Source organism: Terrapene carolina, unplaced genomic scaffold (genome assembly GCF_002925995.2).
Source record: "Terrapene carolina triunguis isolate 2854851 unplaced genomic scaffold, T_m_triunguis-2.0 Scaffold96, whole genome shotgun sequence".
NCBI classification, from domain to species: domain Eukaryota; kingdom Metazoa; phylum Chordata; order Testudines; family Emydidae; genus Terrapene; species Terrapene triunguis.
The window spans coordinates 40,127,459-40,142,218 of NW_020664447.1; the positions used below are offsets into that span (position 1 = coordinate 40,127,459).

General features: G+C 43.6%; 1 protein-coding gene across 3 annotated transcripts in view; it reads left to right on the forward strand.

The window, feature by feature from the left end:
- VPS39 (VPS39 subunit of HOPS complex) overlaps positions 1 to 14,760 on the forward strand; it is a 43,509-nt gene that overhangs the window by 22,105 nt on the left and 6,644 nt on the right. For 2 of the 3 annotated variants that reach the window (XM_026651510.2, XM_026651511.2), the window contains 8 exons: positions 5,427 to 5,570; positions 6,249 to 6,390; positions 6,784 to 6,870; positions 8,673 to 8,746; positions 9,460 to 9,558; positions 9,859 to 9,976; positions 11,769 to 11,897; positions 12,507 to 12,612. In XM_026651510.2, coding sequence (XP_026507295.1) covers positions 5,427 to 5,570; positions 6,249 to 6,390; positions 6,784 to 6,870; positions 8,673 to 8,746; positions 9,460 to 9,558; positions 9,859 to 9,976; positions 11,769 to 11,897; positions 12,507 to 12,612 — 899 coding nt within the window. The remainder of the gene's footprint in view (positions 1 to 5,426; positions 5,571 to 6,248; positions 6,391 to 6,783; positions 6,871 to 8,672; positions 8,747 to 9,459; positions 9,559 to 9,858; positions 9,977 to 11,768; positions 11,898 to 12,506; positions 12,613 to 14,760) is intronic. The other variant, XM_026651512.2, reaches the window with a different exon arrangement.

A 14,760-nucleotide genomic window follows, 5' to 3' on the forward strand; every position in this document is an offset into this window, starting at 1 on the left:
TAGATAGGGAGGAAGCGGTAGGCGTGGTATGTCTTGACTTTATTAAGGCCTTTGATGCTGTCTCTCATGACCTTCTCGTAAACAAAGTAGGAAAATACAACCTAGATGGAGCTTCTATAAGGTGGGTGCATAACTACTGTCTGGGAATGGTTTTCCAGCCAGTTATCAGTGGTTCACAGTCAAGCTGGAAGGGCATAATGAATGGGGTCCGGCAGGGATCAGTTTTGGGTCTGGTTCTGTTCAATATCTTTATCAGTGATTTAGATAAAGGCATACAGCGTACCCTTATAAAGTTTGCAGACGATACCAAGCTGGGAGGGGTTGCAAGTGCTTTTGAGGATAGGATTAAAATTCAAAATGAACTGGAGAAATGGTCTGAAGTAAATAGTATGAAATTCAATAAAGACATGCAAAATACTCCACTTAGGAAGGAACAATCGGTTGCACACATACAAAATGGGAAATGACTGCCTAGGAAGGAGTACTGCAGAAAGGCATCTGGGGGTCATAATAGACCACACGCTAAATGAGTCCACAGTGTAACACTGTTGCACCCCCCCCCCCCCCCCCCGAAAAAAAGCAATCATCATTCTGGGATGTATTAGCAGGGGTGTTGTAAGCAGGACATGAAGGCAATTCTTCTGCTCTACTCCATGCTGACTCGGTCTCAACTGGAGTATTGTGTCCAGTTCTGGGCACCACATTTCCGGAAAGATGTGGATAAATTGGAGAAAGTCCAGAGAAGAGCAACAAGAATGATTAAAGGTCTAGAAAATATGACCTATGAGGGAAGATTGAAAAACAATTGGGTTTTAGTCTGGAGAAGAGAAGACCTGAGAGGGGAGAGTTTCAAGTACGTAAATGGTTGTTGCAAGGAGGAGGGAGAAAAATGGTTCTTGTTAACCTCTAAGGATAGGGCAAGAAGCAATGGGCTTAACTTAAACTGTCATGGGATAGGTCCTCTTATGGATCGGTAACTGGTTAAAAGATAGGAAACAAAGGGTGGGAATAAATGGTCCGTTTTCAGAATGGCGAGAGGTAAATAGTGGTGTCCCCCAGCGGTCTGTTCTGTGACCAGTCCTGTTCAACATATTCATAAATGATCTGGAAAAAGGGGTAAACAGTGAGGGGACAAAATTTGCAGATGATACAAAACTACTCAAGATAGTTAAATCCCAGGCAGACTGCGAATTCCTACAAAAGGATCTCTCAAAACTGGGTGACTTGGCAACAAAATGGCAGATGAAATTAAATGTTAAGTGCAAAGTAATGCACATAGGAAAACATAACCCCAACTACACATATAAAGTGATGCGGTCTAAAGTAGCTGTTACCACTCAAGAAAGAGATCTTGGAGTTGTGGATAGTTCTCTGAAAACATCCACTCAATGTGCAGCAGCAGTCAAAAAAGCTAGCAAAATGTTGGGAATCCATTAAGAAGGGGATAGATAATAAGAGAGAAAATATCCTATTGCTTCTATATAAATCCATGGTACGTCCACATCTTGAATACTGTGTCCAGATGTGGTCGCCCCATCTCTAAAAAGATACAGTATATTGGAATTGGAAAAGATTCAGAAAAGGGCAACAAAATGATTAGGGGTATGAAATGGCTTCCATATGAGGAGAGATTAATAAGACTGGGACTTCTCATCTTGGAAAAGAGATTATTAAGGGGGGATATGATCGAGGTCTATAAAATCATGACTGATATGGAGAAAGGAAGTGTTATTTACTCCTTCTGTTAACACACGAACTAGGGGTCACCAAATGAAATTAATAAACAGCAGTTCTAAAACAAACAAAAGGAAGTGTTTCTTCACACAAAGCACAGTCAACCTGTGGAACTCCTTACCAGGGGATGTTGTGATGGCCAAGACTATAACAGGGTTCAAAAAAGAACTAGATAAATTCATGGAGGTTAGGATGGAAGAATCACATGCACTGCTACAGACTAGGGACCAAGTGGCTAGGCAGCAGTTCTGCAGAAAAGGACCTGGGGATTACAGTGGATGAGAAGCTGGATATGAGTCACCAGTGTGCCCTTGTTGCCAAGAAGGCTAACGGCATTTTGGGCTGTATAAGTAGGGGCGTTGCCAGCAGATCAAGGGACATGATCATTCCCCTCTATTCAGCGTTGGTGAGGCCTCATCTTTCATAGAATATCAAGGTTGGAAGGGACCTCAGGAGGTCATCTAGTCCAACCCCCTGCTCAAAACAGGACTAATCCCCAGGCAGATTTTTGCCCCAGATCCCTAAATGGCCCCCTCAAGGATTGAACTCACAACCCTGGGTTTAGCAGGCCAATGCTCAAATCACTGAGCTATCCTGCTGGAAGCGGCAGCCAGTATGTTCCTCGGCCCACAGCTTCCAGCAGCTCCCATTGGCCTGGAGCAGCGAACCGCAGCCACTGGGAGCCGCAATCAGCCGAACCTGCGGACGCGGCAAGTACACAAACCGGCCTGGCCCGCCAGGGGCTTTCCCTGCACAAGCGGCGGAACAAGTTTGGGAACCACTGATCTAGATAATACTTAGTCCTGCTATGAGAGCAGGGGACAGGACTAGATGACCTCTCCAGGTCCCTTCCAGTCCTATGATTCTGTACTCAACTCCCTGCATCGCCTGGTTTGGCTGCTTCATTGCTGAATGAGGAGAAAGTGTGGTATTTGGCAGCTGTTGAATAGGTCCTAATCAACAGATGACAGCCCTCTACCAGAATGGCCTATTCAGCTAAATGGAAGCAGTTTTTGGTGTGCTCGTCAGCCCTCAAAATTCAACTGACCATGTCCTGAATAGGAGCCAGCTTGGAGTACTCGCTGCACCTTCAGGCATTGTGCTTGGCTTGTTGAGAGAACCTCTGGCAGCAATATCAGCATTTCATCCCTCCACTCATGGAGGATCAGTCTTCTCCAATGTCATGATAGCAAGATTCTTATAAGGCTTCGTCTCCATCTTCCAGTCCGTGAGCTTGGTCCTCTATGGGGACCATAAAATGGTCCTAGTGGCTTTAATGAGACCTCCATTTGAGCCCCGGCATCTTGCCTTTTTGTTTTTGTGTCAGAAGGCTGTGATTTCTGATAGCAATTAACATCTGCAAGGAGAGTTTGAGAGTTGCAGGCTCTGATGGTAGAGCCTCCTTATATGAAATTCTCTAAGGACAAAGTGACTTGTTATGACTACATCCAACATTTTGTCAGTTCCATTTGAACCAGGCAGTATATTTACCTCTTTTCTTTCTTAAGCTGCTGTCATCTCCGGAGGAGCAGCGTCTTGACACATTGGATGTCAGGTGATGTCTAGCCTTCTGTCTGAACAGGAATAAACCATTTTGTGCTTCCCCTTACCTGTTTGTCAAATTCAGATTGTATGGAGGGGCAAGCAGTCTCTTCAGATTATCTCTAAATGGATAACATCCTGTATCAAGGCTTCACATTAAATAGCTTCAGCTGTGCCTCCTCAGCAGATGTGAGCTCGTCCTATGAGAGCACAAGGAACATCGATAGCATTCCTCAGTGACATCTCAATAGTAGACATTTACAGGGCTATTACATGGTCGTCCATACATTTATGAACCTTTATGCCATTACTGCATCTTCCAGGACGGATGCAAGTTTTGGTAGGGTGATTCTTGTTTAGGTAGACTCTGAGCCTCGCCTCCTGGGGGTGGGTACTGCTTGTGAGGCAGCTAAGTTGAATACACACAGCTGTATAAGAATGGCCATACTAGGTCAGACCAAAGGTCCATCCAGCCCAGTATCCTGTCTGCTGACAGTGGCCAATGCCAGGTGCCCCAGAGGGAGTGAACCTAACAGGTAATGATCAAGTGATCTCTCTCCTGCCATCCATCTCCACCCTCTGACAAACAGAGGCTAGGGACACCGTTCCTTACCCATCCTGGCCAATAGCTGTTAATGGACTTAACCTCCATGAATTTATCTAGTTCTCTTTTAAACCCTGCTATAGTCCTAGCCTTCACAACCTCCTCAGGCAAGGAGGTATTTCAGATGTATCTACTCAAAGAAGAAATGCTTACTGTAACTGTAGTTCTTCAATATATGATGCAGACATGCATTCCATAACCAACCCTCCATCCCCTCTGCATTGGACTCTAGCCTCTGAATACTTGGTGCAAAGGAACTGAGGGAAATTGGGGCAGTGCTGTCTCATAGCTGGGGGGTTGGGGGAGTGTGTGCTTATGGCCACAAAGTGTGAGTGCTGCCCTCTATGGGTACTACTAGGCAAAATTTTCAGGTGTGCGCGCGCACCTAATACACTGGAGCTGAAGTGGAATACATATTTGCATCACCTCTCGAAGAACCACAGTTGCAGTAAGTGACTGTTTCTTATGATTTTACGCCGGGTCAGAAGTGCATTTTAGCAGTTTAATGTAATTGTAGATTGTGTATTAAAATTGGAAGAGGACCCAGACCGCAGTATTGGTGTTCCTAGTACATAGTGTAAATTTTAAACATACTGTCAATAACTTGGGTTGATAGCTAAAAACCCTTACTACATAGTGATTTATAGGGCCAAGCTATTTTGGTAAAGATAAAAAAACAGAACTTTAGCTAGCGTGCAATCAGTGGCGCTATACCAGCTGAGAATTTGGCTGGTTTCTATAAGGTACTTACAATGCTGACAAACTTTGATAGTTTACTTTTTCTAGACTTAAATAATTAAAAGTAGTGACTAAATGTTACTTTTTCTATTCATAGATTTATTCTCACTAGTTTGTGACATGCTGGCCTATTAAGGGTAGATGGTGAAAGACACCACCAAAAGGAACTGGACATTTGTGCTTTTTTCTTAAACAAATGTCAAATCTTAAATTTTCATAAAACTTGGTTAATGTAGATTAACAGTAAGCTTCTTAAATTAATTGGTGGTGTAAAATTAGTATACATTGGGGACTACTCTTGTCATGGTGTGATATCATGGAAGGTGAAATTAGTTGAGGCCCTAGAGCTAAAAGTTCCCTGGCATAAACTGGGAAGGACTGGAGGCAGGCTATTTTCAGGAAGTGATCATCCGTTCTGTAATGCCCTTCCTCTTTGACCACTTGAGAACAAATATATTGACCAATAGATTACACTGCAGATGACGCTTATTTGCCCAGGCTTTTCCTGGACAAGAGGTTGGCAGAGCAAGCAGAAGTGGGTGGTGGCAGAACTTTGTTTGTGGGGACACTTGAGCTCTGGACACTAGTTCCGATTTTATGGGTTTTAGTAATTAAATCTTTGAAATGCACCCAGATTTATGGATGGACACCTCTTAAATCTAAATTGAGATACTTGCGGAGGGACAGTTGCTGGGTGTGTGTAATGCATTATAATTAAGAGGGTTTAGGTTGGCCTGTTTTCCTTTGGAATTGTATTAGCGGGATGGTGGAATAAAATACTTTTAAAATCTCATTCTGTGTTCTGCAGAAAAGAAGTCAGCTGGTAAAGAAGTTAAATGACTCAGACCACCAGTCCAGCACCTCACCCCTCATGGAAGGAACACCCACCATCAAATCCAAAAAGAAGTTGCTCCAAATCATTGACACCACCTTGCTCAAGTGTTACCTACATGTGAGTTCCCTGCCTAACTCAGCGAGCCTATAAAAATCTATAAAAAGTAAACTCCATTGGGAGTTTGGGGTGGGGAAAATTGGAAGACAGGATAAGGAATAGTTTCATTTGAGGTTGTTGAAGTGAACATCTGTCCTTCATGGACTAAGGTGCTTTGTGGAACTTAATTTCATCTCCTCTTATTTCTTCGTTAGCAGCAGACAGCTTCACCGAACTTGGCAAGCATATCTGTTTACTCCCCTGGATTTGCAAGGTTGCCTTTCCTTAAAAAAGAGGAATGTTCTGTTTTGAAGTATAGAGAAATACCTACATATTTGTAAGCATGCTTGTCTCTTATTGCTGTGCTTAACTAGATAGACAGTTGTCTGAGACCATTACACCTGAAGTTAATGTTTCTCAACAGCTGGCCTCCACCATAGTGAGTAAAGTAGTGCTGGTATATAGGCCACTGGCTATCTGCTTGCTCACTGAAAACCGAAGTTAAACTGGATGTAAAATGGACAGAGTAGAGGACTCCCTTTCAAATGTTAAAATCCCACTTCTTGTGCCATAATGGATGTTTTCTCTTTTCTGGATCTCCTCCCCTTCCTGTGTTCTTGATTATAGTGTTGGACACTATGAGCCTGAGTACACAGTTCATGAATCTGAAACCTCTACATGCCCTTCCCTTGCTTGCAGACAAATGTAGCTCTGGTAGCACCGTTGCTACGTCTGGAGAACAATCACTGCCATATAGAAGAGAGTGAGCATGTACTGAAGAAGGCACACAAGTACAGTGAGCTGATAATACTGTATGAGAAGAAAGGGCTGCATGAAAAAGGTAAGTGAGGAAGGAAGAGGGGTGAATGGAGTGCACACTTCTGCTATACATCTTAACCCATCCCTTGCGGACAAGAGTCTGTTTATCCATTCTTAAACTAACAGTATTTCAGAATGGCCTACCCATTGTAGCAGTCTCTTGATTAAATAATTATTTGACTTTAGGCAATTAACAGGGATAAATACTTGAGTATGTGCTTGCCAAGAGCTGCTTGTGTAGCAAAAAGTTGACATGTAAAAATCATTTTTCCTGTTCTGCTGCATTGGTTAAGCTAATGGGGAGCACACTTTGTTGGCCTGCTCTCCCAGGAACACGAGTTCTCAGTGAATGCAGGAAGCTGCTTTCTAAATTTAAGGATAATCCCCATGGAATTGATCTTACTTCTACTAAAAGCTCTGCAGGTGCTAGTGGATCAATCAAAGAAAGCCAACTCGCCTTTGAAGGGCCATGAAAGGACAGTGCAGTATCTACAGCATTTGGGTGAGTGCAGACCGGGGGTAAGTGAGAATCTCTCTTTTAAAGGGACGCCTCTAACCCTCATTACCTAGATTCTTTTGTGAATTTTCATAAATTGCAGAGATGCCAACCATCCATATTTTCTGTAATCCTCCCAATTTGTACATGTAGTTACAAAATTACTAATTCTGGCTTAAATCTATGAATTTTGCAAACACACACATTTTTATATGTATAACATATAAAGTGTGTGCAAGCATCAGTCACTCACCACCACTCGTTCAGATGAACACCACAAGTAGTGCCATGGCTGCAAGGGGCTTTCTGCTCCAGCACCCCTGTGGTGCAGTAAGGGCCTGATAGAAAGCAAACCGTGACAATTTTGAATGGGTTAGGGTGCTGTTGGGTTATGGTAATGCGCTCTGGGTACCTAGAATGCACCAGTGGATTCCGCATAGGGACGTTAAAGTGCAACACGCAACATGAGGCTTGGGTAATGAATCTGCTCCCCAAACCCCCTGACAATGGCTTGTTTTCTGGCTGACCCTTACTGCACAGTCTGTGGGAGAGAAGCCAGAGGGGCAGAAGAAGGCAGAGGAAGAGAGGGTACATGACAGGAGGATCATCCTGGGAAGGAGGTCCAGGCCTGGGCTGGCCAAGGTAATGAAGGGCCCTAGGCGGAGTAAGAGGGCAGCTTTCTTAAGGCCAGTATTCCCTTTTTTGCCTGTTTTGATGGAAGGACGCAACCAGGGGGGCAGCTCTTGGCCACAGATGGAGGTAGGGGCAGAGGTCCCTGTTTCTGGCGGGGAGGCACGGGGGAGAAAGAAGTCATGACTGTGCAAAGGAAGGAAACTCATATAAAGGTGCATGCCTGTGGGGGGGAGGGGGGGGAAGGGGAGGTTGCCCCTCAGGAAAATTCTGGTTGCACCTTTGATGGGGGGGATATTGCCATGGGAGGAAGCAGGCGTGGTTGTGTGTTTTTGGTATGCTGCAGTGACTCGCCCCAAAGTTCAGCAGCCACTACTGTTAATCAATATGACTGATGTGGGTGATTTAAAAATGAGTGAGGATATCACCAAAATCATGATTTGACCTGGTTGTGGCTATTGATGTTTGTTGTTACTAAATGTCACTTCATCTTGAATACTGTTATTACTCTGATATGCACAGAAGCGCTTCTAATATGGATTAGATGCGTTTAGGCGCTACTCCAGACTCCCGTCTGTATTTGGCTTCCCAACTTTGGCAGTTGGCACAGGTCCAAGCAACTTCCCTATTCCTCCCTAACTTTTTTCATAAACATCCCTAAGACTCAGAGCAAGGTTGGCATCTCTGAGATTATAAGGTCAGAAGCATTATGACCATCTAGTCTGATATAGCATAGGCCTTCCATGAAATAATTCCTGTTTAAAGTAGACAATATGTTTTTTAGAAAAACTTAAAAATTTCCAGTGATGAAGAATCTACCACAACCGATGGCAAGTTGTTCCAATAGTTAATTACTCTGTTTTATTTTAAAAGAGCATCTTATTTGTCTAAATTTTGTTACTTCAGTTTCCAGCCATTGGATCTTGTTTTTCTTGTGATTGTATAAGTCTAATGGTACCATAGTATTTGGCTGACTTGATTTTCAAGCGGGAGCTAGCTGAATAGCAAACTGGGGCCTTAGCACAGAATTTGCTCTCTATAATTCAAGCTCTGTTTTTTCTTAAATCAAACTTCTAGCATCTCAGGTTGTGAAAATATTTCACTATGCAAATCAGTGCTTGTGCAGGAACTGGTAATTCAGATAGTGGTGAGTGTTATTACTTTGGTTCTTGTTCCAGGCACAGAAAACTTGCACTTGGTGTTCCTCTATTCCACATGGGTGCTCAGAGACTTTCCTGATGATGGTTTGAAGGTAAGAGTTGCTACATTAGATGTATCTTTCATCTGGCTATTGATACCATTAGTATAGCAGCAGTTGTTTGTCCTTGTCCTCAGAAGCCTGGGTAGAGATTGGAGTCCAATTATTACCATTGAACTCCAGTGCAACGTCTAGTTTTTCCACTTACATTCAGTGCAGAAATTCTTTCTAGTAATGGAAGGAGGTAGATAGAGCATTCCTACGTGTTTCCTTATATAGCCTTCTACTTGAAGATGAGCATGTGGAAATAGTTTCACTACAACTAAAGCTTCACATCCATGCAGTTCCCTCTGCACAGGGGGCTTTTGCTGTAACCAGCAATAAGGGCCCTATGTAATGTTACGATTAATGATGTATTTTGTAGTTGCACACAGTTTCATATGGTATATTTAAATACCAACTATAACTTATGCTCTTGTTTTTCATTCCTTCTCTGCTGCAGCTTCTGGTGGTAGAACACAAGCTTAAGTGCACTTTTTAATAGGCGATGTATGTGATACGTAGGGTAGCAATGGAGAGAGTTGCTGCTCATTCCAGATACAAGGCAGCGCCAAGTGGGTGAATCTGCTGCTATCATTCTTCAGAGAGCTCCCACATTTGATTTGAGGGCTTGTGTGTTGCAATACCTCTGATCTCTATGCCTCAGAAGAATGAGATTACACTCTACATTTAAAAATCAGTCCCTGAATAGAAATTTTGTTTGGCAGATATTTACAGAAGACCTTCCTGAAGTAGAATCCTTGCCTCGAGACAAAGTACTCAACTTCTTGATAGAAAGCTTTAAAAGCCTGGCTATCCCTTACCTGGTAAGAACTTGTAGTGAAAAAAGTGCTGCTAATTTAACACGTCTATATCAAGCTTCTGCTCTTGAGTGTTGAATCTGAAATTTTGTGATGAATACTAAGTTCAGCATGAGGCGAAATAAACAAAATGTACAGTTGTTAGGAGGTGAAAAGCGAGTGGGACTTGAGAGCCATTTTTGACATTCCTAAGTGGTGGTCAATGGAGAAAAGTGTGGAACTGTTGATAGACTGCACTGAATCACTTTCTGAAGGAAGAGGAAGCATTTTTTGATGAACTTGTGAACTGTGTGTTTATGTTCACAGGAACACATCATCCATGTTTGGGAGGAGACGAGCTCAGAATTCCACAATTGTCTGATCCAGCTGTACTGTGAGAAGGTGCAGGGATTAATGAAGGAATATCTCAGCTCCTTCCCTGCAGGTACTTCTAACCATGCTCTGCCTTGCCTTGCAACAGGCAGTGACACAGGAAGGGGAGATTGCAGAGCACACTGGCTAGACGTTGCCTTAGAAGTCTCTTAGAAATGTAGGGGTGAAATGGACCTCAACTGGTTATCTGGTCCATCCTCTTTGCTGAGGCAGGATCGTGTATACCTAGATCATCCCTGATAGGTGTTTGTCTAACCTGTTTTTAAAAACCTGCGAAGATGGATTCCACTGCCTTTTTTTTTTTTTTTAACCCTGTTTCAGTGCTTAACTATTCTTACAGCTAAAAGCTTTCCTAATATCTAGCCTAAATCTCCCTTGCTGCAGATTAAGCCCATTACTACTTCTCCGTGTCCACTGAAGGCAGGACAACAGTTATCCTCTTTATAACATACTTGATGACTGTTATCAGGCTCTCCCTCAGTTTGCTTTTCTCAAAACAAAACACGCTTTCCTCATAGGTTAGGTTTTCTAAACCTTTTATCATTTTTGTTGCTCTCCTCTGAACTCTCTCCCATTTATCCACATCATTCTTAAAGTGTGGGACCAATTCTACAATGTATCCAGGTCCTTCTGAATTCCAATCCTGTCCTCCAAAATGCTTGCAACACCTCCCATCTTGGTGTCATCCACAGTTTGTTTATAAAAACTGTCCACTCCATTATTCATGTCACTAATGATTTAAATTATAGGTTCTCTTTGCTAGTGCACTTCCTAGGGAAAAGAGCACAGCATGCTTCTAATATGGGATGAAGGGAGTACAATAGTGGTGATCTTACATGGAGCTTATAGTTTTGTGTGTTAAAGGAAATTCTAGGAAGCAGTGAGAAACTTTTTTTTCTTTTCATGGTTGTGTGGAGTTGAGACTACCCTTTCCTGAATTCTGGGGTTTGGGAAAGAGAGGCTTTCTGCTTCATTATCAAGTGGTCCAAAAAAGGAGACCATAGTCCTCCAACTCCCTAAGAAGAACAGGAGTACTTGTGGCACCTTAGAAACTAACAAATTTATTTGAGCATAAGCTTTCGTGGGCTACAGTCCACTTCATCAGATGCATAGAATGGAACATATAGTAAGAAATGTATATACCTACAGAGAACATGAAAAGGTGGAAGTAGCCATACCAACTGTAAGAGGCTAATTAATTAAGATGAGGTAGTATCAGCAGGAGGAAAAAAAAACTTTTGTAGTAATAATCAAGATGGCCCATTTTAGACAGTTGACGAGAAGGTGTGAGGATACTTAACATGGGGAAATAGATTCAATATGTGTAATGACCCAACCAGTCCCAGTCTCTATTCAAACTCAAGTTAATGGTATCTAGTTTGCATATTAATTCAAGCTCAGCAGTTTCTCGTTGGGATCTGTTTTTGAAGCTTTTCTGTTTCAAAATTGCCACCTTTAAGTCTGTTACTGAGTGACCAGAGAGGTTGAAGGTTTCTCCTACTGGTTTTTTAATGTTATGATTCCTGATGTCAGATTTGTGTCCATTTATTCTTTTGCATAGAGACTGTCCAGTTTGGCCAATGTACATGGCAGAGGGGCATTGCTGGCACATGGCATGTATGTTCTTTTTGCAGATACAGACTAACACGGCTGCTACTCTGAAACTCCCTAAGAGTTATTCATGCATCTTTTATACCACATGGTCCCCAGTGCATGGAGTATTGTAAACAACATTTGACTTCTTGCAAAATAGTTTGGTGAAAATGCTCTGTCTCCCTGTTCCCTTATGTTACTGTGGGAGAACTCATATGACACTAACTCTGACAGTTTTCTCCCCCTCACAGATAAAATTCCAGTGCCTGCTGGAGAGGAGGACGGAGACCTGGGGGAGTATCGGAGAAAGCTGCTCTGTTTTCTTGAGATTTCTAGCTGCTATGAACCTAGTCGTCTCATCAGTGATTTCCCCTTTGATGGTGAGTGCTAGTCATGCTCTAGCTTCCTTCAGCTTGAAGTCTATTTAGTTTCATGTTGCACAGCAATATCTTCGTGCTCGCCTTCCTGTTTATAAAATTATAGTAACTGAAATGGAAAAGAACTATTAGGTCAGTAGTTGCCAATCGTTGCATGCACCAGTGTTGGCTGTTTGGGTTTTGTGACTGGTATAGTGGGATTCCCCTCTGGGTCTGTGGTGGGATAAGACGAGCTGCTGACTGACTTCTCTTTTAAATTTATACTGTAACCTGTAGATGAGCTTGGATTGCTCCAGACCAATAATGGCCCTTGAAGCATCCTATGCGCATTGCTAAGAATCCCAAGCATGTTCAATAAAAAAGGTGGTGGGGGGCACTGGCAAAAATAGTTCAGGAGCCAGTAAAGTGATAGTGTTTTGACCTGGTCAGACACCACCGATAGATCACCTAGTTAGTAGTCTCTGACCTTCTGTTCATGCCACAATTTATATTATTCTCCTGCTTTTCACTCCTGTCCCCATGCCATCCAGTTCCTTGGTCTGTTGTTGTAGTGGAGCTTGAATATTCCCTTTTCTGTGGCAGGCCTGATTATTCCTTTATGTTCCCCTCTAGGCCTCCTAGAAGAACGTGCCCTGCTGTTGGGTCGTATGGGGAAGCATGAACAAGCCCTCATTATTTATGTCCACATTCTGAAGGATACCAAAATGGCTGAAATGTAAGCCTCTCCCTCAATGTCCATTTTTTGCAAGGTTTTTTTTTTTTAAAATAGCTTCTCCAACCATTGCTGCTTCATCTCTCTGTGGGTGGGGTGGGGTTGTTAAATGTTATATGTGCACTTAGAACATGATAGGTATTGTTACCTTTTTGATCTCTCATACCTGCCACGCTTGTTAGTTAGGATTCTTCCTGTGCGCCTTCTGAACACAGCTAGCATCCCCGCATTTCTTGGGGCTTGGCCTTCCCATGCTGTTGCATTTGTCAGTGCCTCAAACCAAGTACCTGTTTCTTTACTTGGGCTCCCATCAGTCTTGAATAGCAGAGCAGTCGCTCACAGGCTTTTAGTTTTTCACCTTGTAATATAAGCACTTCCTGTTATCTCTTAGCTTGTACCCTATTATTACTTGTTGCTTTCTCTTTGTTTAGCTATGAACAGCTCTCATTAGGGTGTAGACATATTAATCTTCTACTGCAATATTCTTCCTTAATTAGAAGGAACTATGTTAGCAAGGAGATTTTTCCATAAGCAGTTGATGGTAGTTAAACAGCATGTTTATTATGATGGGGCCTTAAGAACCAATTGAGAGTGAGGCCCCATTGTGCTAGCACTTCACAAAAACAGAACAGCGAACAGTCCCTGCTCTGATCTTACAATCTAAATAGACAAGACAGAGGCTAGGGGAAAGCATACAACACAAGCAGAGGAAGCACTGTCATAATAGTTCCATTTTTTTTGGCAGCAGGCAGGGGAGAGGGGTTAGTTGAGAGGGGCGGATAAGTTGCATAAAAAGAAAAGGGAAGGTGGTGAGGGGGACGGGTATGGAGTGAAACTGAGGTTAAGAGACTGGGAAAGTGGGAGGGCTGGAGCAAACAGGCAATCAGCACATGGCAGAGAAATTTCAGTCAAAACTGTGGAAAGTTCTCTGCATGACTGAAGGTCCCTGCCTTGGCTGCTTTTGCAGTTGCTCCTGTGGGCTGTAGTTCCTTGCAGCGTTCCTCTGTAGTTTTTCCCTGGGGTCTCCTGGTGAGGGAGAGGTCCCCATTTGAGTCCAGGTGGTGCTATGGAAGGGGTGGCCCAGCTAGGGCCACATTTTACCCCCTCCCTCACCCCCGTGCAATAGTCCCTGCTTTGTCTGCTGCTGCAGCTGCTCCTACTAGGTGGAATCGATGGCTGATTCCTCTCTGTATTTTTGAACAAATTCAAAGCATTTGGGTGAAAATACAACTAACCAGCACCTAGATATTGGCAGGTGTGCTACAAAGGGTTTCTTTGTACTCCTCACTTAGTCGTCCCAGTTAACGTTGTTTTGTTCTGCTGATCAGTTAGGGAACATGCTCGTTTAAAGTTGTGCAGTGCTCCCTTATAACGTTGTTTGGCAGCCGCCTGCTTTGTCCACTGCTTGCAGGAAGAGCAGCCCATTGCAGCTAGCTGGTGGGGGCTTGGAACCAGGGTGGATGGGCACCCCCCATCAGCTCCCCGCTCCCCTAAGTTCCCTGTGCAGCAGCCACCCAGCAGGCTACCAATTGCCGGCAGTTCAGCTGTCCCTCCCCCCACTGCCATGTGCTGCTCCTGCCCTCTGCCTTGGAGCTGCTCCCCGGAGCCTCCTGCTTGCTGTGCAGGGGAGGGGGGAAGAGAGGGCTAATGTCAGGGTGTCCCCCTTCCCCCTGCTCCTGCATCCAGTTTACTTCATCATCCATAGAGCGGTGGGGGGACACAACAGGGCTTGGGACAGAGGGAGCTTCCTGGCAGCAGCTGCCATCTCAACTTGCTGATCTACTTAAAAAGGCAGTGTACTTAGAGTGGGCTCAGCGTACTTAAAGGGGCAATGCACATCTCTCTCTCACACACATGGTGTGTGTCTCTGTCTGCCATGCTGTCTCCCTTTCCTCCATTCGTGCTGCCTTGTAGAGTGTGAGGCTACGTTAACAACAATGAGTTAATCCTTGAGGGCTCAGCCAATTGCTAGTTCATCATTTAGCAGTAAGGTATTCCCTGGGAAATTTCCCACCCTCTGACTTCACCACCTCAACCAAGCTTCACAATCATCATTGCTGTGTACCAGTACTAAATTGTTTAAAACTTTGTGTGTGTGTGTGTGTGTGTGTGTGTGTGTGTGTGTGTGTGTATATATATATGTATGTATATATG